This window comes from Moschus berezovskii, chromosome 5 (assembly GCF_049115385.1).
Source record: "Moschus berezovskii isolate FMDL1 chromosome 5, NW_MosBer_1.0, whole genome shotgun sequence".
Taxonomy (NCBI): domain Eukaryota; kingdom Metazoa; phylum Chordata; class Mammalia; order Artiodactyla; family Moschidae; genus Moschus; species Moschus berezovskii.
This window is the reverse complement of record NC_142464.1, coordinates 81313983-81341508: the sequence shown is the minus strand read 5'-3', so window position 1 is coordinate 81341508 and position 27526 is coordinate 81313983. Positions and strand designations below refer to the sequence as shown.

The 27526-nt window shown below is 42.0% G+C and overlaps 2 protein-coding genes across 2 annotated transcripts; both read right to left on the bottom strand.

Annotated features, from left to right (window-relative positions):
• Positions 1-24217, bottom strand: ARL9 (ARF like GTPase 9). The gene is made up of 4 exons (XM_055434918.2): positions 23670-24217; positions 19972-20134; positions 16687-16862; positions 1-814 (listed from the first exon to the last, which is right to left on the bottom strand). The coding sequence occupies exons 1-4, from the start codon at positions 24078-24080 to the stop codon at positions 626-628; spliced, it is 939 nt and encodes a 312-aa protein (XP_055290893.1). The 5' UTR covers positions 24081-24217; the 3' UTR covers positions 1-625.
• LOC148777861 (uncharacterized) lies at positions 5741-7920 on the bottom strand (the record flags this gene model as incomplete). Its single annotated transcript, XM_088836647.1, has 1 exon — positions 5741-7920. A coding segment is annotated over one exon (1410 nt), but the record flags the coding sequence as incomplete, so codon positions are not given.
• Positions 24218-27526: the final 3309 nt, after the last annotated feature.

The following is a 27526-nucleotide window of genomic DNA, read 5'->3' as shown; positions in this document are numbered from 1 at the left end:
TAAGGTTAAAAGTTGGATTTGTATCATATCTGTAAGTAAGCAGAGTTATTACTCTTAAATATTTCTAGGAAAGATAAAGCTTATCTATATAAAAAAATATCAAGAAGTTGAAACACAAATCCCTACGGTGTTCTGTTAGTGCTGGTTTCTTAGAAGCCTTTCTTAACTCTTTCTGAATGCTGTTAATTTGTATTTTGATGTGACTTTGATGGTGTTTACTTTTCCTATTGCCCTATCCTGATTTCTTTTCCCACATTGTTAAATGGATCCACTTAAAGGAAAGACACCTGGATTTACTTGAAAAGAGGAAAGTTATTAGAATATTTTCATGTAAATCTCATTTCATTGAGAAACTACAAATGGGATGAATGCTTGCTAATTTTCATTTTAATTTTGTTGATTAAAAATCCAAATCTCTCCAAATACATTGTTTACCAATACTTTTAAAGTTCAAAATCTAAATAGAGATCCTTTTAATCAATTAACATTATCTTATATGTGTATATGTGTTGTGCATTGAGAAAATAGGAAATGGCTTATTTTTTATTTGAAAGTGGAAATTTTGGCTTCCAGCCGGCCATGTCACATTCCCTGGTGACATCCAAATCGTGAGTCTCGCAGTGGGCTATGCCTGATCACTCATGTCTGCAGCCAGGTGTCCAATTAGGTCTCTAGCATCTTGCATGATGGAAGGTATCTCTGAGCCATTCTCAGTCACCTGGGTTCCAAACAAGAACATCTTCCTGTCATTTCCCACCTCAGATAATGCCAAAGCTTCATGGATATCTGTAATGTGATAGGCTGCTCCAAGATCCTTCACAAGAATGGAAAAAGAATTGAGAAAAAGTTGGTTATTTTGCAACATTTTTGGATAGATACATTACTCTCAATGACCACACCTCCATTATAATATCGAGGATATTGTAATCCCATTACTAGGATCCTAAAGGCTGTTTGAATATATTCATTGGAATTATATCGGCATTAATGAGTTATTATCAAAAGAGTATTTTCTGGAACAAAGTTAAGCCAATATAATACCTTAATCAATTTCCTAACCAGTGCGATCTGCTTCTAGTTTTGTTTTTCCATTTTTGTTTGAATTTTCCCAAGATTTATTTTTTTAATTTTTTAAAATAACTTAATAATTTATTTACTGTTGGCTGTGCTTGGTCTTTGTTGCTGCATGGGCTTTTCTCTATTTGTGGTGAGCGGGGGCTACTCTCTAGTTGTGGTACTCGGGCTTCATCGTAGTGGCTTCTTTTATTGCAGAGCACAGGCTCTAGAGCTCGGGCTTCAGCAGTTGCAGTGCAAGGGCTCAGTAATTGCAGCTCCCTGGCTCTAGAGCACAGGTTCAACAGTTGAGACTTAGTGGCTCGTTGACATGTGGGATCTTGCCGGATCAGGGATCGAACCCGTGTCTCCTGCATTGGCAGGCAGATTCTTTTCCACTGAAGAATCAGGGAAGCCCTCCAAGATTAATTTTAATTTGTCTTTACAATAGAAGCTTGATTAATTAATTGGTTTTGTCCATATAATATTTTATTGATTATAGCATTTGCCAAATGTGAGTTTTGCAAAAATTATTTCTACTGAACAAAAAGTTTTACATCAAATTTGGGGGGACTGAGGGAGACAGAGAAGGGATCAGGGACGGAATAAGTTTAGAAAATGGCGTAGTAGGTGAAGATGGCTGAGAGGCAAGGGACAGGTGGAGGGAAAGAGGATGAGATGGAGAAGTGGGGAAGGTTTAAAGGAGGAAAACCCATCCGAAGAGGCATAGAGGGGAGAGATTAAAATGAGGAGACAAAAAGCATGTGTTTATGCTGCATGCTAAGATCGAAATATATTTCTTTGCTTCTCACACATCAAGAATTACTTATGGCAAATAACCTCTGATATTCCTTCTCCTAAATACATATGCAGATTTAGTAGTTTTTAAGTCTTTGGCAAAAGTTTAAGCATTTTCACTCTTAACACTGAATTTGTAATTGGCTTTTTGTTTCATGGTGTTCTCCCAAAGTTTTAAAATAGTACAATATTGTCATTTTTTTCTTGTACCAATATGAACCAATCAAATTCTTGTAAGTCTGTGAGGTTTTCTTCATGTGGTATCATTACCTTTTCTGGTTCTTCTACTTTATTGCCTGTCTGAAACCTGAATTCATTTAGTCTTAGAGCATGCAGTGAATTTTGCAATTGTGTTAATGAAGCTAGTAACATGTGGACAATGTCTCAAGTTAAAAGAAATGCCACCAATGGAATTGGAGAGGAAGAAAATAGAAGGGTGTTGGAAGGGAGGAGGGGCTCCTTGTAATGATAAAACATCAGGGATAAATATCAGGTGTATTCCACACTCAAATAATTGTGCCCTAATAGATGTCATCACTCAAAGAATAACGATAGTAAGATGACTTTTAAAAAATATTTATGTAACAAAGGAACAAGATGGCGGAAGAATAGGATGGCTAGACCACTCTCTCCCCCACAAATTCATCAAAAGAACATTTGAACGCAGAGTAAACGCCACAAAACAACTTCTGAATGCTGGCAGAGGACAGCAGGCACCCAGAAAAGGAGCCCATTGTCTTCAAAAGGAGGTAGGAAAAAACATAAAAGATAAAAAGAGAGACAAAAGAGGTAAGGACAGAGCTCCATCCCAGGAAGGGAGGCTTTAAAAAGACAGAAGTTTCCAAACACCAAGAAACACTCTCACTGATGAATCTGTGGCGAGCCTTGGAACCTCAGAGGGCCACATAACCAGGAGGAAAAAGAAACAATTAAAACCCACAGATTACCCGCCAAACGGTAACTCCCAGTGGAGAAGCAGCGCAGACGCCCAAATATGCCATTAGCAAGTGGGGGCTGGGCAGGGAGGAGCCAGCTGAACTGTTTAGAGAGAGGACTGGGCTTGAATGCCGGGAGAACAATCTGAGAGAACTGGGGATAGCAAAGCAGACTGGGATAGCTTCCCCACGAAAAGGCGGAAAGCTCTAACCTAAGACTCTGCCAGTCCCGCTCACAGAACAAAGGACTGAGCAGAGCGAGCCGGCTGTGGTCGGCCCATCCCCCATCCCCCGCCGGGACAGACAAGGGAGGGCAGCCAGAGCGGGAGGGGGCAACCGCGGCCCCAGAAAGGCATCCGATACAAACTGCAGGCAGGCTTGTTGCTAATCAAGACTTCTTGGGCTCGGGCCAGTCAATATCCGCCTGAGAAGGTGTGCCGGTTGTACACCCAGAAAACCAAGTGGCAGGGACTGCGGAGGCGATAAGTCACAGTGACCGTCCTTGCCAAACACCTGGTCACCTGAGCTGCTCCAACCAGGGAAGGCACAAAACGCAGGCCCAACCAAGTCTGCGCCTTTGTGGAGTACCCAAGAAACTGAACTTGAGACGCTCAGACCTGGGAAGTGCATACAACCCAGCGCCAGCCTCGGACAGTTCCTGGCAGAGCAACCTAGAGCCTGTGCAGTGTAGACTGGGACAGCACACGCCCTGTGAGCGGGGGCAAACCCAGTGTGGCCGAGACGCTACGAGCACTCCCCACAGACGCCAGAGATATTTGTCTGCAGCATTCCTCCCTTCCCAGAACAGGACTGAACAACTGAGCCTTAAAAAGTGTCCACTCGCCCTCTAGTATCAGGGCAGAAATTAGACACTGAAGAGACCAGCAAACAGAAGCTAAAACAGAGGGAACCACCTTGGAAATGACAGATAGGGAAGTCTAGAGACTACTCCCAAGAATAAGACCAAAAACCAGAGGCAAGAGGCTTAAGCCCGAATCCTGAGAACACCAGAGAACTCCTGACTCCAGGGAACATTAATCGATAGGAGCTCATCAAATGCCTCCATACCTACACTAAAACCAAGAACCACCCAAGGGTCAACAAGTTCTAGAGCAAGACATACCACGCAAATTCTCCAGCAACACAGGAAAATAGCCCTGAGCTTCAATATACAGGCTGCCCAAAGTCACTCCAAACCCACTGACATCTCATAACTCATTACTGGACACTTCATTGCACTCCAGAGAGAAGAAACCCAGCTCCACCCACCAGAACAACCAACACAAGCTTCCCTAACCAGGGAACCTTGACAGTCACCCGTCCAACACCACACACAGCGAGGAAACTACATAATAAAGAGAACTCCACAAACTGCCAGAAGAGGGAAAGGCCACCCCAAGCAAAGCAATATAAGCAAGATGAAGAGGCAGAGAAATATCCAGCAAGTAAAGGAACAAGATAAATGCCCAACAAAAACAAAAGAGGAAGATATAGGGAATCTACCTGATAAAGAATTTCGAATTTTGATGGTGAAAATGATTCAAAATCTTGAAAGCAAAATGGAGTTACAGATAAATAACCTGGAGAAAAGGATTGAGAAGATGGAAGAAAGGTTTAATAAGGACTTAGAGGAAATAAAAAAGAGTCAATATACAATGAATAATGCAATAGATGAGATCAGAAACACTCTGGAGGGAACAAACAGAATAACAGAGGCAGAAGACAGGATAAGCGAGCTAGAAGATAGAATTGTAGAAATAAATGATACAGAGAGGAAAAAAGAAAAAAGAATTAAAAGAAATGAGGACAATATTAGAGATCTCTGGGACAATGTTAAACGCTCCAACATTCGAATCATAGGAGTCCCAGAAGAAGAAGACAAAAAGAAAGACCATGAGAGAATACTTGAGGAGATCATAGTTGAAAACTTTCCTAAAATGGGGAAAGAAATAATCACCCAAGTCCAAGAAACCCAGAGAGTCCCCAATAGGATAAACTCAAGGTGAAACACTCCAAGACACATAGTAATCAAATTAACAAAGATCAAACACAAAGAACAAATCTTAAAAGCAGCAAGGGAAAAGCAACAAATAACACACAAGGGGATTCCCATAGGGATAACAGCTGATCTTTCAACAGAAACTCTTCAGGCCAGGAGGGAATGGCAAGACATATTTAAAGTGATGAAAAAAAATAACCTACAGCCCAGATTACTGTACCTAGCAAGGATCTCACTCAAATATGAAGGAGAAATCAAAAGCTTTACAGACAAGCAAAAGCTGAGAGAATTCAGCATCACCAAACCAGCTCTCCAACAAATGCTAAAGGATCTTCTCTAGACAGGAAACACAGAAAGGGTGTATAAATTCGAACCCAAAGCAATAAAGAAAATGGCAATGGGATCATACTTATCAATAAGTACCTTAAACGTAAATGGGTTGAATGCCCCAACCAAAAGACAAAGGCTGGCTGAATGGATACAAAAACAAGACCCCCATATATGTTGTCTGCAAGAGACCCACCTCAAAACGAGGGACACATACAGACTGAAAGTGAAGGGCTGGAAAAAGATATTCCATGCAAATAGAGACCAAAAGAAAGCAGGAGTAGCAATACTCATATCAGATAAAATAGACTTTAGAATAAAGGCTGTGAAAAGAGACAAAGAAGGAAATTACATAATGATCAAAGGATCAATCCAAGAAGAAGATACAACAATTATAAATATTTATGCACCCAACATAGGAGCACCACAATATGTAAGACAATTACTAACAAGTATGAAAGGGGAAATAAACAACAATGCAATAATTAGTGGATAGATCAACTAAACAGAAAATTAACATGGAAACACAAACTTTAAATGATACAACAGACCAGTTAGACCTAATAGATATCTATAGGACATTTCACCCCAAAACAATGAATTTCGCCTTTTTCTTTTTCTTTTTTTCGATAATCGTTAACTGTTATTTTTAAAACATCTGTGACAGGGAACAGTGGCTTTAAGCTTTCCTCCCAGAATCCCCGAGTTCAGTTTTCTGCTCAGTACAACCAAATGCAAGTGGATTCACTCTGTCTTAAGTGATATGAAACTGTCAGAAGAGCATGAAGAACTTGCACTGGGCAGGCTGGACTCGAGGGCAAGAAAGCCCATTTTGTAGCTGCTGTTTCAGTTTGCTGCTGGAGACTTTGAAGAGAATCGTGTTCACAGGAGCCCTCAGGCCATCAGCAGTTGCCACTTTCTGTATCTTTTGTGGGGTACACATCACCGCAAAGGAGAAGGCCTTGGCAACAATGGGCCTTAACCTGCAGCTTTCTCCTAGCCCCTCGAAGGTAAACAGTGTTGAGTGCAATGGTGTTTTCAAGGGCTAACCACCTTCAAGCCAAGGCCCCCGGCAGGGCACCTACCCAGGGCCAGGATCTCCCTTTGGTCACAGCTGGGTGGCCACATGCTCCTCCACTCACACTCAGAGGGGGACAGCCTGGAAGACTGTCATAAATAACAGCCAGCATAAATAACGGGAACACAGGAGGACAAGGTCACCAAAGTGCAGGTGCAAGAACTAAAGCAACCCCCCTTCCCCACCATCTCTGCTAGCCCCGACTTGCCGCCAAACCCTGGAGGAGGGGGTGTTTCTTAGGTCACAGTGTTTTTCTCTTCATTCTTCTTGATTTAGAGACAAATCAGCAGGGAGGGCAAGGTTCTCAAGAACAGAAAAAATCAAATCTTTTGGTCCAAACGTTGGTAGTCAGTGGCCTTTGGCCGCCGTGTAACTTTGGATCTTTTTCCTTCCAGGACGAAAGCTATAATCTTCCGCTTATTATGGTAGGCGATATAGAGGGCAGCGACGAGAATGGCGGCTGTCACCAGATATGCAAAAAAGTGGCTGCTCTCTGCACTGGCATTTTCAAGGTTATCCTTATAAAGGTCATCCTTCTTACTCCAGGTATTCGAAAGTGTCTCTTCACGGTTCTCCCTGGAGCCAGGGCCAACCATTTCTTTCTCTTCTTTGGGTGGTGCATCTTCCTCTGGCTCTGTATCCCCTTCCTCAGTCTCCTTGGGCTCCACATCTTCAGTTAGTTCTAAGGGCTTACCTTCTCCTTCCTGCTGGGGAGAAGAAGGGTCTGCCAGCACTTTTTCCCCAGGTTCAGTTCTGGAAGTCTGCAGAGCTTTGCCAGCTACTGTGTTTACATGAAGCTTGATGGACTCCTTGTTATCAGAAGAGGGGCTGGAGTCCAACTTGTTGGATTGGTCTCTGGGAGAATTTCCAGGGTCGGTTTTCGCGGGGCACTGCTCCGCTCCCGAATTATCAGGGTCGGTTTTTCCAGGGCGCAACTTGGCTCCCAAATTGTCAGGGCCGGTTTTCGCAGGGTGCTGCTGCTCGGCTCCCGAATTGTCAGGACTGGTTTTCGTGGAGTGCTGCTTGGCTCCCGAATTGTCAGGGCTGGTTTTCGCGGGGTGCTGCTGCTCGGCTCCCGAATTATCTGGGTCGGTTTTTCCGGGGCGCTGCTGCTCGGCTCCCGAATTGTCAGGGCTGGTTTTCGCGGGGTGCTGCTGCTCGGCTCCTGAATTGTCTGGGTCGGTTTTTCCGGGGCGCTGCTGCTCGGCTCCCGAATTGTCAGGGCCGGTTTTCCCGGGGCGCTGGTCGGCTCCTGACTTATCAGAGTGGGTTTCCGTGGGGAGCTTCTCAGTACCCGAATTGTTAGGGCCAGTTTTCGCGGCACGCTGCTCGGCTTCCAAATTGTCAGGGTCGGTTTTCTCGGGGCGCTGGTCGGCTCCAGAACTGCCAGGGTCGGTTTTCGCACCGGTCTGATTAACAAAGGTTTGGTTACTGCGTTCTTGCCCAGACTGAGCGATCAAGACATTAGGCCTGGAGCTTCCTGCAGAAGCTTGATCTTCCTTCGGAGCGGGTGCTCCGGCGACTGGAGCAGAACTGAGCAGCAAGTCTGAAACAGAGAAACTATCTGGCTGGAGAGAGGCAGTCGGGGAGAAAGGACTCCTCAGAACGTTGCAACGGGCAAACGGGAGGGGAGAGCTGGCGAGTGGAGCGGTGGCGAGGTTCAGGCAAGGAAGAAGTGAGGTCAGGGGCCGACAGGCCACGGTGAAGATGACGGGCCCTGGGTGAGAGTGGGATTACTGGGGTCTTGTCTTGGGAGTGTGGTGGGGAGGGGGCAGGGAGGAATTCTTACCCGCTGCCACGACGCTCAGTAACCTCGCCTTTTTCTCAAGCGCACACGGAACGTTTTCCAGAATAGATCACATCCTGGGCCATAAATCTAGCCTTGGTAAGTTCAAAAAAATTGAAATCATCCCAAGCATCTTTTCTGACCACAATGCAGTAAGATTAGATCTCAATTATGGGAGAAAAACCATTAAAAATGCCAACATATGGAGGCTGAACAACACGATGCTGAATAATGAACAAATCATAGGAGAAATCAAAATATTCATAGAAATGAATGAAAATGAAAACACAACAACCCAAAACCTCTGGGACACTGTAAAAGCAGTGCTAAGGGGGAAGTTCACAGCAATACAGGCACACCTCAAGAAACAAGAAAAAAGTCAACTAAATAACCTAACTCTACATCTAAAGAAACTAGAAAAGGAAGAAATGAAGAACCCCAGGGTTAGTAGAAGGAAAGAAATCATAAAAATTAGGGCAGAGATAAATGCAAAAGAAACAAAAGAGACCATAGCAAAAAATCAACAAAGCCAAAAGCTGGTTCTTTGAGAAGGTAAATAAAATTGACAAACCACTAGCCAGACTCATCAAGAAACAAAGGGAGAAGAACCAAATCAATAAAATTAGAAATGAAAATGGAGAGATCACAACCGACAGCACAGAAATACAAAGGATTATTAGAGAATACTATCAGCAATTAAATGGCAATAAAATGAATAACTTGGAAGAAATGGACAAATTCCTAGAAAAGTACACCTTGCCAAAACTGAACCAGGAAGAAATAGAAAATCTGAACAGACCCATCACAAGCACGGAACTAGAGGCTGTAATCAGAAATCTTCCAGCAAACAAAAGCCCAGGTCCAGACGGCTTCACAGCTGAATTCTACCAAAAATTTAGAGAAGAGCTAACACCTATTCTACTCAAACTCTTCCAGAAAATTGCTGAGGAAGGGAAACTTCCAAACTCATTCTATGAGGCCACCATCACCCTAATCCCAAAACCTGGCAAAGATCCCACAAAAAAAGAAAACTACAGGCCAATATCACTGATGAACATAGATGCAAAAATCCTTAACAAAATTCTAGCAATCAGAATCCAACAACACATTAAGAAGATCACACATCATGACCAAGTGGGCTTTATCCCAGGAATGCAAGGATTCTTCAATATCCACAAATCAATTAACGTAATACACTACATTAACAAACTGAAAAATAAAAATCATATGATTATCTCAATAGATGCAGAGAAAGCCTTCGACAAAATTCAACATCCATTTATGATAAAAACCCTCCAGAAAGTGGGAATAGAAGGGACATATCTCAACATAATAAAAGCTATATATGACAAACCCACAGCAAACATTATCCTCAATGGTGAAAAACTGAAAGCATTTCCCCTAAAGTCAGGAACAAGGGTGCCCACTCTCACCACTACTATTCAACATAGTTCTGGAAGTTTTGGCTACAGCAATCAGAGCAGAAAAAGACATAAAAGGAATACAAATTGGAAAAGAAGAAGTAAAACTTTCACTGTTTGCTGATGACATGATCCTCTACACAGAAAACCCTAAAGACTCTACCAGAAAACTACTAGGGCTAAGCAATGAATACAGTAAAGTTGCAGGATATAAAAATCAACACACAGAAATCACCTGCATTCCTATACACTAATAATGAGAAAATAGAAAGAGAAATTAAGGAAACTATTCCATTCACTGTTGCAACGAAAAGAATTAAATACTTAGGAATATATCTACCTAAGGAAACAAAAGACTTGTACATAGAAAACTATAAAACACTAGTGAAAGTAATCAAAGAGGACACTAATAGATGGAAAAATATACCATGTTCGTGGATTGGAAGAATAAATATTGTAAAAATGAGTATACTACCCAAAGTAATTTATACATTCAATGCAATCCCTATCAAGCTACCAACGATATTTTTCACAGAACTAGAACAAATAATCTCACAATTTGTATGGAACTACAAAAAACCTCGAATAGCCAAAGCAATCTTGAGGAAGAAAAATGGAACTGGAGGAATCAACCTGCCGGACTTCAGGCTCTACTACAAAGCCACAGTCATCAAGACAGTATGGTACTGGCATAAAGACAGAAATATAGATCAATGGAACAAAATAGAAAGCCCAGAGATAAATCCACGCACCTATGGACACCTTCTCTTTGACAAAGGAGGCAAGAATATAAAATGGAGAAAAGACAGTCTCTTTGACAAGTGGTGCTGGGAAAACTGGTCAGCCACTTGTAAAAGAATGAAACTAGAACACTTCCTAACACCATACACCAAAATAAACTCAAAATGGATTAGAGAGCTAAATGTAAGACCAGAAACTAAAACTCCTAGGGGAGAATGTAGGCAAAACACTCTCTGACATAAATCACAGCAGGATCCTCCAAGACCCACCTCCCAGAATATTGGAAATAAAAGCAAAAATAAACAAATGGGACCTAATTAAAACCAAAAGCTTCTGCACAGCAAAGGAAACTATAACTATAAGCAAGGTGAAAAGACAGCCTTCAGAATGGGAGAAAATAATAGCAAATGAAGCAACGGATAAAGGATTAATCTCCAAAATATACAAGCAGCTCCTGCAGCTCAATTCCAGAAAAATAAATGACCCAATCAAAAAATGGGCAAAGAACTAAACAGACATTTCTCCAAAGAAGACATAAAGATGGCTAACAAACACATGAAAAAATGCTCAACATCCCTCATAATCAGAGAGATGCAAATCAAAACCACAATGAGATACCATTTCACACCAGTCAGAATGGCTGCTATCCAAAAGTCTACATGCAATAAATGCTAAAGAGGGTGTGGAAAGAAGGGAACCCTCTTACACTGTTGGTGGGAATGCAAACTAGTACAGCCACTATGGAGAACAGTGTGGAGATTCCTCAAAAAACTGGAAATAGAACTGCCATATGATCCAGCAATTGCACTCCTGGGCATACACACCGAGGAAACCAGAACTGGAAGAGACACATGTACTCCAATGTTCATTGCAGCACTGTTTATAATAGCCAGGACATGGAAGCAACCTAGATGTCCATCTGCAGACAAATGGATAAGAAAGCTTTGGTACATATCCACAATGGAGTATTACTCAGCCATTAAAAAGAATGCATTTGAACCAGTTCTAACGAGGTGGATGAAACTAGAGCCTATTATACAGAGTGTAGTAAGCCAGAAAGAAAAACACCAATACAATATACTAACGCATATATATGGAATTTAGAAAGATGCAAATGATAACCCTGTATACAAGACAGCAAAAGAGACACAGATGTATAGAACAGTCTTTGGGACTCTGTGGGAGAGGGTGAGGGTGGGATAGTTTGGGAGAATGGCATTGAAACATGTATATTATCATATGTGAAACGAATCACCAGCTCAGGGTCAATGCATGTTACAGGATGCTCGGGGTAGGTATGCGGGGATGACCCAGAGGGAGGATAAGGAGAGAAGGGAGGTGGGAGGGGGGTTCGGGAGGGGGAACTCATGTATACCCAGGGCGGATTCATGTCAATGTATGGCAAAACCAACCAATATCATATTGTAAAATAATTAGCTTCCAATAAAAATTAAAAAAATATATATGTAATAACTTGAAACAATGAGTCATCTAAAAGCTTAAGTTACTTTGATCAAGGAATAATAACCAAGATGACCTTAAACTAGAATGTGTGTTAGCTGCTCAGTTGAGTCCAACTCTTTGTGACCCCAGGGACTGTGTCCCACCAGGCTCCTCTGTCCATGGAATTCAGGCAAGAATACTGGAGTGGGTTGCTATTCCCTTCTCCAGGGGATCTTCTGGACCCAGGGATCGAACCCAGGTCTCCTGCATTGCAGGCAGATTCTTTACTGTCTGAGAATATCCAAACCTTTTATTATTAAACCCCAGTAAAAGTTATAAATTCGACACCAAATGGTCCTGTTTATTCAATTTGATGAAAAGATATAAACCACAAAGGAAAGTATCGATAAATTGGACTGTTAAAAATGAAAACCTGTGAATTAAAAAGAGAACCATAACAAAGTAAAATGTTAACAATAGGTTGCTGCTGCTGTTAAGTTGCTTCAGTCATGTCCGATTCTGTGCGACCCCAGAGACGGCAGCCCACCAGGCTCCCCCGTCCCTGGGATTCTCCAGGCAAGAACACTGGAGTGGGTTGCCATTTCCTTCTCCAATGCATGAAAGTGAAAAGTGAAAGTGAAGTCGCCCGGTCGTGTCCAACTCTCAGCAACCCCATGGACTGCAGCCTACCAAGCTCCTCCGTCCATGGGATTCTCCAAGCAAGAGTACTGGAGTGGGGTGCTATTGCCTTCTCTGGAATAGGTTGCTAGAGAAGATATTTGTAATGCATGTAACAGAAATAGGATTATTTTTCCAAAAGATATGAAAGACTCCTACAACTCAAATGAGAAAAGATAAACACCCCAATAGGAATTTGGGGAAAGATATTAAAAGCTAATTCACAGATATGGAAATCTGCTTCAAAGAATGAAACTCATTTGAAACTAATAACCAGTGAACATCTGAAAAAAATGTTCAGGCTCACTAGTAATTAAGGAAATGCAAATTAGAATAATAAGATAAAATTTCATTCTCATGAGACTGGCAAAAATGAAAGTTTGACAAACCAAGTATTAACAAGGGTGTAGAGCTATAAAAACTGTCATATACTGCTGGTAGGAAGAATAAATTGGTTCAATATCTTTGGAAAGCAACTTGGCAATATCTAGTAAAACTGAATATGTGAAAGAAAAGTGAAAGGCTCTCAGTCGTGTCTGACTCTTTGCAAACCCCAGACACTATACAGTCCTTGGAATTCTCCAGGCCAGAATACTGGAGTGGGTAGCCTTTCCTTTCTCCAGGGGATCTGCCCAACCCAGGGATCGAACCCCGGTCTTCCACATTACAGGCAGATTCTTTACCAGCTGAGCCACAAAGTACAAATCTCCAAATCAAGCAATTCTTCACACACTAGGGAACTGTTGGTACACATCTATGAAAAGACACATACATGAAGATTCACTATAGAACTCTTTACAACAATGAAAAATTGGAAATAACCCAAATGCCCAACAAGAAAATGGTAAAGTGGTGGTATATTCATGCAATGCAATACTATACAGCTCACTTATATTTACCATGATCATCTAAATCTTCATAGTTTGTGGTACTTAAGATGCTCATTAAAAAAAAAAACCTCCAGACTTTTTAAAAAATAATCTGCTGGACTAGAATTTATGCTGAACTTTAATATAGGTTCCTACCTTTAGATCATCATTATAATGATTTATTTTACTTCCATAAACACTCACTCATAGGAGTGGGAGAAAGGGTAGGAACTGAGCTCTCTTGTGACTGATTAGCTTGGCAATTGAGAGAGAGAGGCTACAGCATTACAAGCACACTTCAGAGACACTGCAAATTTGGTTCCAGACTACTGTGATAAAGTGAATACCACAATAAAGCAAGTCACATGAATTTTTTTGGTCTCTTGGTACATAGAAAAGTTACTTTAACGCTACTGTAATCTATTAAGTGTGTGATAGCATTATGTCTAAAAATATGTACATACCTTAATTAAAAAATACCTTATTGCTAAAAATATGCTAACCATCATCCGAGCCTTCAGCAAGTCATAATCTTTTTACAATAGTAACATCAAAGGTCGCTGATCAGAGATCATCAAAACAAATATAATAATTCTAAAAGTTGTAAATATTGCAAGAATTACCAAAAGGCAACACAGAGACATAAAGTGAGAAAAAGTAGTTGGGAAAATGGCGCCTATAGACTTGCCCCATGCAGGGTTGCCACAAAGCTTCAATTTGTAAAAATCACAATATCTGCAAAGCACAACAAAGTGAAGTGTGATAAAATTAGGTATGCTTGCACAATGCTATAGATGTTTAATGTTTTTTTAAATTTCTTTTACTGTAGTAAGATACACATAACAAAATTTTCCATATTAGCCATTTTGAAGTGGACAGTTTGGTGTACAGTTAAGTAAATTCACATTATTGTACACCATCTTCAGAACTCTTCAACTTGTAAAACTGACACTCTGTACCCATTAAACAACAGCTTCCCATTTCCCCCTCCCCCAGCCCTTGGCAACTACTAATTTTTGTCTCTCTGATTTTAACTGCTCTGTTCTTAGTCACTCAGTCATGTCCGACTCTGCGACTCCATGGACTGTAGCCTGCCAGATTCCTCTGTCCCTGGGAATTCTCCAGGCAAGAATATTGGACTGGGTTGCCATTCCCTCCTCCAAGGGATCTTCCCAACCCAGGGATTGAACCCAGGTCTCCCACATTGCAGGTGGATTCTTTAACCATCTGAGCCACCAGGGAAGCCCTTAACTGCTCTAGGGGACCTCATAAAAGTGTAATCATACAGTATTTGTCCTTTTGAGACTGGCTTATTTCACTTAGCATAATGTCCTTAAAGTTCATCCATGGTGTAGCATATGTCAGAATTTCCTGACACATTTAAGTCTGAATAATATAAACTGTATGTATACACCACATTTTGTTTATCCATTCATGCGTGGACGGGCACTTGGGTTGCTTCTACCTTCTGGCATTCTGCTATGAGCATGGGTGTGCAAACATCTGTTTGTGTTCCTGCTTTCAATTCTATTGGTAATATACCCAGAAGTGGAACTGCTGGACTATATGAAAATTCTATTTTTAATTTCTTAAGGAACTGCCATAGTGTTTTTCATAGTGGCTGCACCATTTGACATCCCCACCAATACTGCACAAGGTTTCCATTTCTTCATGAGTATTTAATACTTTAATGCATGTGTGTGAAATTCAGGTCAGGCTAGCTAATCTAAAACTACTTCTGTATACTGACACACAGTATGTGTGTGTGTGTGTGTTAGTTGCTTAGTCATGTCAGACTCTTTGCAACCCCATGGACTGTAGCCTGCCATGCTCCTCTATCCAAGGGATTCTCCAGACAAGAATACTGGAATGGGTTGCCATTCTCTTCTCCAGGGGATCTTCCCAATCCAGGGATCAAACCCAGGTCTCTCAAATTCTTTACCATCTGAGCCACCAGGGAAGCCCATGATACATAGTAAGCACTCAAAGATTTTGTTGAAATCAATTCAACAGTCAGTAAATGTTTATTTAATTAAAGTTAACAGATATTTATTGAATTCCTACTATATACAAGGTGGTATACTAGGTTTCACATGGAACACAAAGGTGAATGACAGTCTCTGTTCTGAAGGAATTTACAGCTGTGGGCTTTCCTGGTGGCTCAGACAGTAAAGAATCTGCCTACAATGAGGAAGACCTGGGTTCCATCCCTGGGATGGGCTGGGAAGATTCCCTGGAGAACGGAATGGCAATCCATTCCAGTGTTCTTGCCTGGAGAATTCCATGGACATAGGAGCTTGGCAGGCTACAGTCTATAGGGTCAAAAAGCATTCAGACACGACTGAGCAATTAACACTTTCACTTTTACTTGGTATCTGTGGGGGGATAGGTTGTAGGACCCTAGAAGACATCAGAATCTGCTCAAGCCCCTTATATAAAATGGTGTCATTTTTGCATATAACCTATGCACATCCTCCCACATACTTTAATCATCTCTGCTGCTGCTGCTGCTAAGTCACGTCAGTCGTGTCCGACTCTGTGTGACCCCATAGACTCTAGACTACTTATAATATCTAATACAAGGTAAATGCTATGAAAACAGTTGCCCACATGTGGCAAACATGAGTTTTACTTTCTGAAACTTTACGGAATTTTTTTCCCCCTGATTCATGGCTGGTTGAATCACAGATAAGGAGGGCTGGCTGTATACTCCAGTAGACCTAATAGTATAAATTGAAATGAACATACAGCATATTATTGAATATTTAGCTCTGAAAAGCAGATGTTACTTTGGGTCATCTGTAGAGATGTGGATGGTCCTAGAGTCTGTCATACAGAGTAAAGTATGTCAGAAAGAGAAAAACATCATATATTAACACACACATGTGGAATCTGAGAAAATGGTACAGATGAATCTATTTCCAAGGCAGGAACAGAGACTCAGAGGGAGAAAATGGACTTGAGGACATATAGGGGGAAGGAGAGCGCAGGATGAATTGGGTGATTAGGACTGACATATATACATTACCAGGCTTCCCAGGGGGCTCATTGGTAAAGAATCTACCTGCCAATGCAGGAAGCGTGGGTTCAATCCCTGGGTGGGTAAGATCCCCTGGAGAAGGAAATGGCAACCTGCTCCAGTATTCTTGCCTAGGAAATCCCATCAGAGGAGTCTGGCAGGCTACAACAGTCCATGGTGTAGCACAAGAGCAGGACGATTTAGTGACTAAAGAACAACAACAAATATACACTACTATGTGAAAAATAGATAGCTAATGGGAACCTGCTATAAAGCACAGGAAGCTCAACTCAGTGCTCTGTGATGACCTAGCGGGGTGGGAGCAAGGTCCAAGAGGGAGCAGGTATCTGTGCATTACGACTGATTCACATCTGTTAGCAGAAACTAACACAACACTGTAAAACAATTATACTCCAATTCAAAAAAATAAAATTTAAAAAATAAATTTAAAAGATCAAATTCAAGAAGTAAATATTTCTATTTACTGCATTAATAAAAAAAATATTGAGTACACTTTATATTTGCACAGATTTTTTTACCTGTTTGTTTGCAAATACAACCAGAGGAAGGACTGGGTTTGTTCCAATTAGTTGATGAAGGTATTTCTTGGCTTCAGGTAATCTTTTGTGGTCTGCTGAATCCACCACAAACACCAATAGCAAGCCCTTGGACAGGTACATTTCCCAATAGGAACGGAAAGGTTCGCTGCCGCCAACTACAAAGAAAAGCAAAGGAAGAAGACACACACACACACACACACACACACACACACATCTCAGAAGAGTCCATCGAGGCAGCCAAGTAAGGCACATTTTGATAATTTCTCAACACTGGCAGGTCTTCTGATAAAAAGACTGCTGTGAGACTAGACCCAATGCTGAGCACAACCAGAGCAATGTTTCTGGGGAAATAATTGGTGGGGATATTCACCTTCCACAAGTGGTTCATTAAGTTCTGGAACACAAAGGACCAGCATGGTGGTAGTTTAGTCACTAAGTCGGGTCCAACTCTTACGACCCCACGGACTGTGTAGCCTGCCAGTCTCCTCTGTCCATGGGATTTCCCAAGCAAGAATACTGGAGTGGGTTGCCATTTCCTTCTCCAGGGGATCTTTCCAACCCAGGGATCAAACTCAGGTGTCCTACATTGCAAATTGGTACCACAGTGGATGCCTCTTGATCTGTTATACAGAGCAGTCATGACAGCCAGTGCATGTCTATCAAGTATGGATCAGTAAGCAGGAGTAGTCTACTAAAAGAATTCAGGGTGGTGGGTTAAACACGTTTCTCTAAAATGTCTTAAATGGATTAATTTAAATGTCATTGGCTAGCCTCTCTTGCACAACTTTTTTCCTTTGTCAAAACCCCAAATCTAATTTCCTTTCTTTAATCTTGCACTAAAAGTTAATATGATCCTGTGGGTATTCAAGAATACTTGCCTCAGAAAAAAAATGTCTTTGGGTTATTTCATTCTGCTGATGCTTCCCAGAAGAAACTTTTTGGAATGGTAATAATAGAGACACAATGAATTCAGTTTTTATCTTTCTCCTGGGACAGAAGTTGACGAACGATGGCCCACAGTCTAAACCTGGCTCACTGCCTGTTTTTGTACAGCCCGTGAACAAAAAGTGGATTTTACATGTTTAAACATTTGGGAAAAAAAAGAATACCATTTTGTAACACATGAACATTATATCACAGTTGGATTTCAGTATAAGCAAAGCTGTGTGACAACACAGACATGCAGGTTTGTTCACACATGGTCCCGGGTTGCTTTCGCAGTATTGAGTAGCAGCACAGAGATCATGTGGCCACAAAGTCTACGTTATCTACTCTTGAGCCCTTTGCAGAAAAAGTATGCAGACCACTGTTATGGGCACATAACAAAAACATTTCAAGAACTAACAGGAAAGGGTCTTTATTTGCCTTTCCTTTGTTTTTCTTTGTACAGAGAGCCAGGCTGGTCATTCTTCGAAGTATTTTGTGTTATAATTTTTTAAAAGAATGTAATCTAAGTAATTCATATGGCTTTAACACATGAGCTTAAACAGGCATGGTCATGTTGTTTCCCATTTTTTTGGCCAACACCATGACATTTTACTAGGAATTGTTATATTTTAGTTATTAAATTCTTTTTAAAAAATATTAAATGGGGAGGGCGCAGAACTGGAAAAAATTATTCATTTACTTATTGTTGGCTGCATCAGGTCTTAGTTGTGGTGTGGGGGATCTCCACTGTGTCGCACAGGCTACACTCCAGTGGTGGAGTGAGGGCCCCAGAACCTGGGCTTAGTAGTTATGGCACATGGGCTCTGTTGTCCCGTGGCATGTGGGATCTTACTTCCCTGACCAGGGATCAAACCCATATCTCCTGTACTGGAAGGTGGATTCTTAACCACTGGACCACCAGGGAAGTCCCTAGATATTAACTTCTAATTTAACGGTAAAATAGAGAACACAGTTTATATGATGCCTCTTTGAAAACGCCATTAAGACTTGCTGTATGGCCCAGGAAGTGGTCCATGTTTGGTTACTGTTCCATCGGGATTTGAGAAGAATGTGAATTTTAACTTTTGGATGAAGCTAAAATTGTCTAATTGGACAATTTTATACTGTTCATTAGATCAAACTGGTTGACTGCGTTCAAACATTATATACTCTCTGCAGTTTTTTTTCTCCTTGATTCCATTAATAATTGACAAACATATGTTAAAACTCCTCACTCCAACAGATCTGTCCATTTTCCCCCTTAATTGGAATCTTTTCTTTTTCCTTCCTATCTTCCTTTCTTTTTTTTTTTTCTCTTTCCTTTCCTTCCCTTCTCCGCCCCACCCTTTTCCACTTTTTATATTCTGAGAGTCTTTTCTTAGCCATCTATTTCATTAAAAATATTATTTCTATAGCTTCTGAGAAAATTGAAATCTCTATTCCTAATAATGCTTTTATCAGAAAGATTTGCCTACAGGTTTAACAGTTTCTCTGCCCACCATTTTCTCTTCACAACTGGATGAAAACAAAAATTCATAGCATTTTCCTTGCATATTGGAGGTGGGGGTACAGAAAATGCCTGGTCCTCTGGCTTGAGCATCTTGTTGGGTAAGGAGACATTTACTGATCAGCGGATTACAAGGACAGGAACAGATATGGAGCTATATCAAGCATCTGCTTGGACAATGTTAGGTTTGAGAGGCCGATGAGATAGCCAGGTAGAAACGTCAGGTGACATTTGGGTATGTTTGGCTAGAGAGATACATTTGGGAAAGTATAAAGAGAAGACAAGAGGATCTGATACAACTTTGGGAAACAGCAATATTCTGAGAGGCAATGACTCCAGAATTACTGTAGAGTAGGGGCTTCTGGGTTGTGATCTGATTACAAGAGTATATATGTTGTGATCTGGTCCTAAGAGGTTTGTGAATATTTGCATTTTCGAGAAGGGAGCACACTATATTTACTTAGATTGGATTTTTATGGGGAGGGGTAGTAAGAAGGAGGGAGGCTGTTAAAGGAGAGGGTGCTAAATCCTTCCTCTCAACTCCCTTTTATCACCACCACTGGAAAAAGGAGAAAATAAAAAGAACAGAAAGTGATTTTACCCACATTGCACCCTAGCATTCATCTACATATGCATTCTAAAAGTCTAGGAAAATTTGACCCAGGGTTTCTTTTCATAAGGACCTATCATCATTTCATATTCATTTTATCATTCATTTCATAAGGACCCCCATGTGATGTTGACAACATCGCATCTGGCTTAAGGTTTGACAATCATGTGGCTATATAAGCTATTAGCTACCCCCAGAACCACTGAGAAAGAGCGCTTACTCTCCAGGAACTCCATCCGGTGGTCCTCAGTGCTGATGCACACTGCGTTGAAACCTTGGGTGGGGGCCACACTGCGCTGGACTTGGTTTAAAGCCAGAAAGTGGAGAATACTGGTCTTTCCTGCCCCATCCAGGCCCAGCACTAGGATCTGCTTATTTTTCTCCTGTGAAACAAAAGATAAGGCAATAAAGCTATGCTATCAGGGTCTTGTTTTCTTGGCTCTGGGAAGTGCGCTTGCCAATATTTGTGAAATTGTAAACCAGAATAAAACTTTGCAAAAAAATTTAATAGGTCTAGAACAAACTGTTTGTATTTTATATAATCAGTCATTACTTATGTGGTATTAACTGTATACCCCCTCTCCATCTTCCAACTCCTGGTCAATTTATCAAATAAATACTTTATATATATCAGGATTTATAGGAGGTGCCATATTTCCAGGGCCAATTTTCACACTTCAGTTGGTTTCCCTAGTTCATGTCCATTGGAGACTACGAGAATTCAATTTGTTGTTTGTGGTCTTGGGAACTTTTTGGTCCACGCATTGACTCTGCCACTTGGCATGTAAGCATCTAAGGTCTCATATTAATCTGTCGTGTCTCCCCAAATTGAATCATAGATTAAAAGTTCTTAGGGCAAGGTTACTCTCTTTTGTACTTTTTAATATAAACATTATTAAATGAAAAGGCAAAGACTATAAAAATTATCAAACTAGTTCCAGTCATATTAAAATCTCATGTTAAAACCTGATGAACTAGATGTAAACTTTAGGAAGAAGTATTCCACCAGCATACCAGCCTTTGAAATTTTTATGACAAGTGTTTGAGGGACAAGAAGGACAGACTGGTATGAAGAGAGAAACAAAGTTCAGAGTGCTCAGAAAGGTGGCTTTTAGTGCACAAACTTCAATGTAAATACTAATAAATGAGCAACCCAGTCAGACTGTTCACAGGAATTCTATTTCTCAAACAGCTTACCAAAGAGGTTTCTCATATATGGGGAAAAAAAACCACCTTATACACATCTTCAAGGGCATTGGTTTAAAAATAATAATCTTATACATTTTTGCTTGAACACTAAATGTTGACATTAGACACAGACTGCATGCTAAGTCGCTTTAGTCACGTCTGACTCTTCGTGACCCTATGGACTGTAGCCCGCCAGCCTCCTCTGTCCATGGGATTCTCCAGACACGAATACCGGACTGGGTTGCCATTTCCTTCTCCAAGGGATCTTCCTGACCCAGGGATCGAACCCAGGTCTCCCACATTGCAGGTAGATTCTTTACCGTCTGAGCCACCAGGGAAGCCTTAGACTAGATTTCTGTTTAAAAAAAAGTGATCCTCAACAGCACTATACATCTATCCCGTGTCCCTCCTGTCTGTAATATAGAAGATCTGTGTAAAAATAAGATGTTTTAAGGTCTGCTGTAATAGAGACTTATGTACGGGGAATCATTTATGAAACCTGTCTGGTGAGTTAACAGAATTTTTTAAAGTAAATGTTTGTTACTGGAGTGAATTCTTGACAGCTCTTAAAGCAAATGGTACTTCCATAGGTGTTTCCTATATCCATCCCCACTTCCTCCCCATTCTCTTCCACCTGCATCTAAATGTTCTAGTGTCATTCTCAGAGTCATGGTAAGGAAAAGGGACTAGATGCTGCTGTAAGGGGGTGTCATTGGATGGTTTTAAATGAATGCTTTAAAGCAATGGTGACCAAGAAATGGCTGCAATGTGTAGACTGTGTCCCCTCATTATCTCCACCAATGGCCCCACACTTGGGCCACCCCAACATATCAGTTCCAAGATTTCTTTTTTCACATTTTAACATCTCTGAAATGAGGGCTTTACAATCTATGGTATGTCATATTTTGGCTGGAAGCATTTTTTTTCCTTTCTCTATGGTACCTAAAATAATGGTATCTTGGATCTTATAAATTTTGTGACTAAAAATCATTCCCTACTCCCTTTCCAATCACATCGCTGCCACTAACCTGACCCTATTTAGAAATTCTGCGGTCAGTGATGCTTTACATTTTGCCCACTTTTTAGTCTAAACTACAAGCTTCCTCATGTTTATAATCTCTTAAGAAAAGCTGGGGTTACTGTAAACCAAGAGTTCAGATATGAAATGTGATTCAACACCACTGTTACTTGTTAAAAGTTATTCCTTTAACTATAAGTGAATCTATACAGTCTGTTTTGTGTGTTCAGTCTCAAAGTTGTAACCAACTCTTTGCAATCCCATGGACTGTAGCACACCAGACTTTCCCGTCTTATTTCCGAGTTTGCTGTAACAAGTCCATTGAGTTGGTGATGCTATACAACCATCTCATCCTCTGTGACTTCTTTTGCCTTCAATCTTTCCCAGCATCAGGGTCTTTTCCAATGAGTCAGCTCTTCATATCAGGTGGCTAAAGTAATGGAACTTCAGCTTCAGCATTAGTCCTTCCAACGAATATTCAGGGTTGATTTCCTTCAGGATTGACTGGTTTGATCTCCTTGCAGTCCAAGGGACTCTTAAAAGTCTTCTCCAACACCACAGTTTGAAAGCATCAATTCTTTGGCTATTTTACCAGAGATCAAATCTCTATTAATAATTCATATTGTTTAGAACCAGAAAGTAGCTCTGAGCCCAGGAACTCCAGGAGTACAGAGCCCACTAAGTTGAGCTAAACAATGCTTATTTTTTTTCTTCTCCCCCAGTTTTTAAATTGTGGCGAAGTACACAACATAAAGGGCCTCCCAGGTGGTGCTAGTTATAAAGGACCCATATGCCAATGTAGGGGATATAAGAGATGTGGGTTCCATCCCTGGGTCGGGAAGATGCCCTGGAGAAAAGCATGGCAATCCACTCCATTATTCTTGTCTGCAGAATAGAGGAGCCTGACGGGACACCATCCACGGGTCACACACAGTCGTACACAACACGAAATTTACCATCTTAACCATTTTTAAACCCAGAATGATATCGACTGCATTCATAATACCGTGCAACCACCACCCATAACGATTCCTCTTGTAAAACAAACTGCACTCATTAAACTCTTCACCCCCCGATCCCCCAGGCCCCAACATTCTGCTGTTTGACTATGATTTTGAATACACTAGGTAAACCATCTGAGTAGAATCATACTATTTGTCCTTTTATGACTACGAAGGCTGGTTTCTGAGGCCTCTCAGTTAAACCTCTGTGACCCTCTCTTCTGGGTCCTGGTGATCTAAAAACAATGTAAGTAATAGCAACCAGAGCGCCCACAGAAAAGGTTCAGGCAGTCCCAAAACACATCCGGCACAAATTCAAGAAACCTGTACCCACCCCACCCCCCACCCTCCCCAAACAGAAAAGACTGGAACAGAGAGCATGTGTGGTGAGGGTCTGGGGGCCAGTGTCCGGCGCCGGCCAGAGACGGGGCTGGAAAAAAGGCTGTTCCCAGCACTGCTGTGAACATCAGCAAGGTGTCCTCTTCAACACTAGACCTGGACACAGGGTCGGGGTTAGGGGTGAGTGGGCGAGCGGCTGGGGAGAAGGGTCGTTCGAAGTCTGGCGCATTCCGATGCCATCCGCGGATACAAAGCCGGCAAACGAGACCGGACTCCTTCCGGCGCGAGCCCACCGAGGGTCTCGCACGTAACAAAGCCGGCGAAACCCGGGACAATGGCCTCGGGTGAGGGTCCGAGGCGGCGGTCTCTTACCAGCGGCGCCAGCGGGATTTTTATCAACGTGCTGTTGTCCTTCGCTTTCTCTTTTTCCTTGAATTGCTCCTTTTCTTTCTCCTTCTCCCGCTCTTGCCTCTTTTCATCCTCATTTCTCTTACTATTCTCCTCTTTCCCGTTCTCCTTTTCCTTAATTTTCTCCTCCTTCCCCTTTTTTTTCTCCTTCCCGTTCTCCTTTTCCTTAATTTTCTCCTCCTTCCCCTTTTCTTTCGGCTTAATTTTCTCCTCCTTCCCGTTCTTTTCCTTAATTTTCTCCTCCTTCCCCTTTTCTTTCTCCTTAATTTTCTCCTTCTCCACCTTCTTTTTGTTTTTCTCCTCCTTTCCTTTTTGCTGAATTTTCCTTTTCTCCGGCTCCTTTCCCTTCTCCCTCTTTCCTTTCCCCCGCTCCATCCCACCAGCCGGGTTTCCTTCCCTCCTCCCGCACGCCCGCGCGCCGGAGCTGCGGGGCGGGGTCCCGGCCGGCGTGGGGGCCGCGCCTGGGGGGCCGCGGGCCACGTGGCGTTCCCCGCCCCCGCGGGAACCGCCGCGCCCCCCCCACCCCGGGCTGCAGCGTGGGCATCCTGCGCGCGCTCGCCGGCCAGCGGGCTGCGCTCAGCAGACTCGCCGAGCCGGGGGTGGGAGACAGGTTGAAGAGACTAAGAGAGAGGGAGCTAGAGAAGGGGTTGAGCCCAGCCAGGGGACCCGGAGACCCGGCCGCGGGAGCTGGGAAAGACCGGTGAAGCAGGAAAACCGTCCCCAGGTGTCGCTTCCTCGGAAGCGCGCGCCACGGCAAGATGCGCTCGGACCGGCGAGGTTGTAGCAGAAAGGCCTTTCTCGCCCGCCCATCTCAGCCTCTCACTTCCCCGGCCTCCTCCCAACCCGTGTGTCTTCGACCAGAACGCTGGAGAAGGCGTCCTGAGGAGTCCTGAGAGCCCCAGGGTTTCCTGCCTTCCCCTGGTTAATAGCAAGTCTGGAGGGTGAAGTTGGATATCTCTCCCCTCCTCACCCGTCCTGTTTAAGTCCACCAGCAGCATCTAAAGCCGCTGTCCAGGAGGCTTAAGGAAAAAAGGAATGTGACTGGTTCCCTTCTATTAAATGTTACATTTCGCTTAAAAAAACTGCTCTGGAGACTAGTCTGCCAGGATCACAGCTACTGGTAAAACCAGGCATTAAAACCACAACTAAACAAAACTGTTGTCCCAATGATCGAATACAAAGTAAATTAGATACCCACGGGGCTCTGCAAATGTGGTGTGAGAAGTATGGTGGTGTGAGAAGACGGATGGTCCTTTTTATTATTTCGTTCAACTGCACTCTTTAGTGGAGAAGGCAATGGCAACCCACTCCAGTATTCTTGCCTGGGGAATCCCATGGATGGAGGAGCCTGGTAGGCTACAGTCCATGGGGTCGCTAAGAGTCGGACATGACTGAGCGACTTCACTTTCATGCACTGGAGAAGGAAATGGCAACCCATTCCAGTATTCTTGCCTGGAGAATCCCAGGGACAGAGGAGCCTGTTGGGCTGCTGTCGGTGGCACAGAGTCTGACACCACTGACGCGACTTAGCAGCAGCAGCACTCTTTAGTATGGTCCACAATCTAACAAAACTATCTTAATGTGCTAAGCCAGCTTTCCTTCATCAGATCCAAGTTTCGAACAGGTTTGAAAGAAACGAATGAACAGGTTTCAGAAAGCTTATTTTTAAGATTAGCAGTTTCCGAAGTAGTCTTGGAAGTGCCATCCGCTAAGCCAGCGCCATTTGTGCAGCGCGAAGCCTGCCCAACAGAGCTCCTGAGTGATCCCCTTCTTCAAAGGCAATAAAGGTGTCAGCTTTTTTTTCCTCAAAAGCCAAAACTTAAAAATGTTTACTCTTCAATTTTGTTATGTACAGGTATCCACATGACGAATTTTCAGTGAAAACTTTGTTCTCTCAGTACCTTAGTTTAACTTTCTAGCTTTGGAGGAAGGGGCAAGAGGTAATTTCAGATGCTCAGTTTAGAAAATTCTTAGATGTAATACTAGCAGGATGCCTCTGCAAAATGCCAATACCCCCAAACATCTTAATCTAATCCATACTCAATGCTAGATTCTTTTATTTTAAAATGTGCCACAGTGAATGGATGTATCCATATTGGTTTTTTATAAATGTACACACACACATATATATACACAAAGTATATATGTCATGAGTTAAAGACCTGTCCAAAAGAAGAAATGGTTACTAGGAAGTTAACATAGGTGTTTACACTTCATTTGACAATGACAATTTATTTGAATTGAGGTTTCAGTTGCTTAGTACTGTTTGATGATAACAACAACTAGCAATTACAATGACTAAATAGAGAACTGGAAATTTCTCTTGTGCCTTGGGTCAAAATTTTCATTGATGTATATATTTCATCAAAATTCTGTAACCTAAGAGTTGATTATCCTTCACTACAGAAGTTTAACAGAATCCTAAAATCATAAATTTACTAACAATTATTTTTGTAGTGGGCTTTATATTCAGAAGGAATAAATATCTGTCACTCTTACCAAAAGACTATTCTGAGAGCTCAAAAAGTATGCCATAATAAATCATTCATAGAAGAGGGTCTCTTGTTTAGATGCCACCACAGATTATGTTAAACAGAAAGGCAGCACCACATTTCTTACTCTGGTAAAGGAGGAAAAACTTTCAAAAAGCCCTGTGAAGTTTTAGCAGGTATGTTTAAACACAGCAGCACTTCATTAACAAGGACAGACCAGTATGATCACAAGAAATACTTGTTAAGTCTAAACTGAATGCTATCCTGGGCAGCATAAAATGAACACTAACTTGGGTAGGCATGCCAGTGTGTCTGCCTCACACCTGTTTAATAAGAAAGTGACCTGTAAGCAAGGCAAGAAGAGAGTGACACTGATATCATGGACTGAGTTTCATTACTTTGAGAAGGGTAATGAATGGGCATGCCCCGCAACTAGAAAGAGGAGTCATTTGAGATCTATTAATTGGGCCAAACAGTTCTTTTAAGCTTTAATACTGCCGACTCCTCAACTCTGGCATTGATTGCCTCTCTGTTGGAAGTCAATGTTCACGCTCAATAAAGGCCATCTAAATCTTTCTGACCAAGAGGGTCCAAATCCATCTGACCTCACAACACTGCGTCTAAGTGTCAACTTCTTGCAACAGTGATGTATTTCTCTTGATAGCTTCGATCAGTGCTAAATTAGCATAATGTTATCATAATTTGAAAATGACATAGGGGCACAAAGAAGTCCTACTTTATATCTCTGTGTGTATGCATGTATATACATACACATACTTTTCATTGCCACATATATTTAGTAGCCCATATTCCAGTATCACATGACAGAATTTACAGTCAGAATAATCAAGACATTTAACTTAGTTTTCTTGTGGCCACTCACGTAGTGAAGTGAAAACACCAGTGTATTAATAAGGTCCCTTTTATTACATGCTATTTCTAAGCAGATATTTGGAATGCTCAGAAGACTCCACTTTCAGTCTCCTAAGGCTTCCTAAGACATAAAATGGGACTTGAAGGAACAAGTATCTTTGGACTCTAGTTGAAACAGAAGTAGTTTCTGTTTATATCCTAGGAAGCGTTGAATAACATGCCTTGTTTCTGAAACTGAAACCACCACCAGATCAGCACACAAAGAAAAAGGAGGCAATGGATATCAAGATGGGTAAACGCCCAACTGTTCTGCGACGTCATCACCTGTGCGAAGCAAAGTGGTACAAGCAGGCCAAGTCTGACTAGGCAGAGTTTGAAGGAAGATGCTTTTCTGTTTGATGCACAACAAAATAATTTCATGAAAATGTAGGGATGGGAGAGGGAGCAGCTCTGTGC

Excerpts from the sequence above, each read along its gene's own strand:
- ARL9 (XM_055434918.2), bottom strand. The coding sequence starts at position 24,080 with ATGGAGCGGGGGAAAGGAAAGAGGGAGAAGGGAAAGGAGCCGGAGAAA. Across the intron at positions 16,863-19,971 it reads CCGGATGGAGTTCCTGGAGA|TTGGCGGCAGCGAACCTTTC; the intron begins GTAAGCGCTCTT and ends TTTTCTTTGTAG. Across the intron at positions 815-16,686 it reads TTGTATTTGCAAACAAACAG|GATCTTGGAGCAGCCTATCA; the intron begins GTAAAAAAATCT and ends ATTCTTGTGAAG.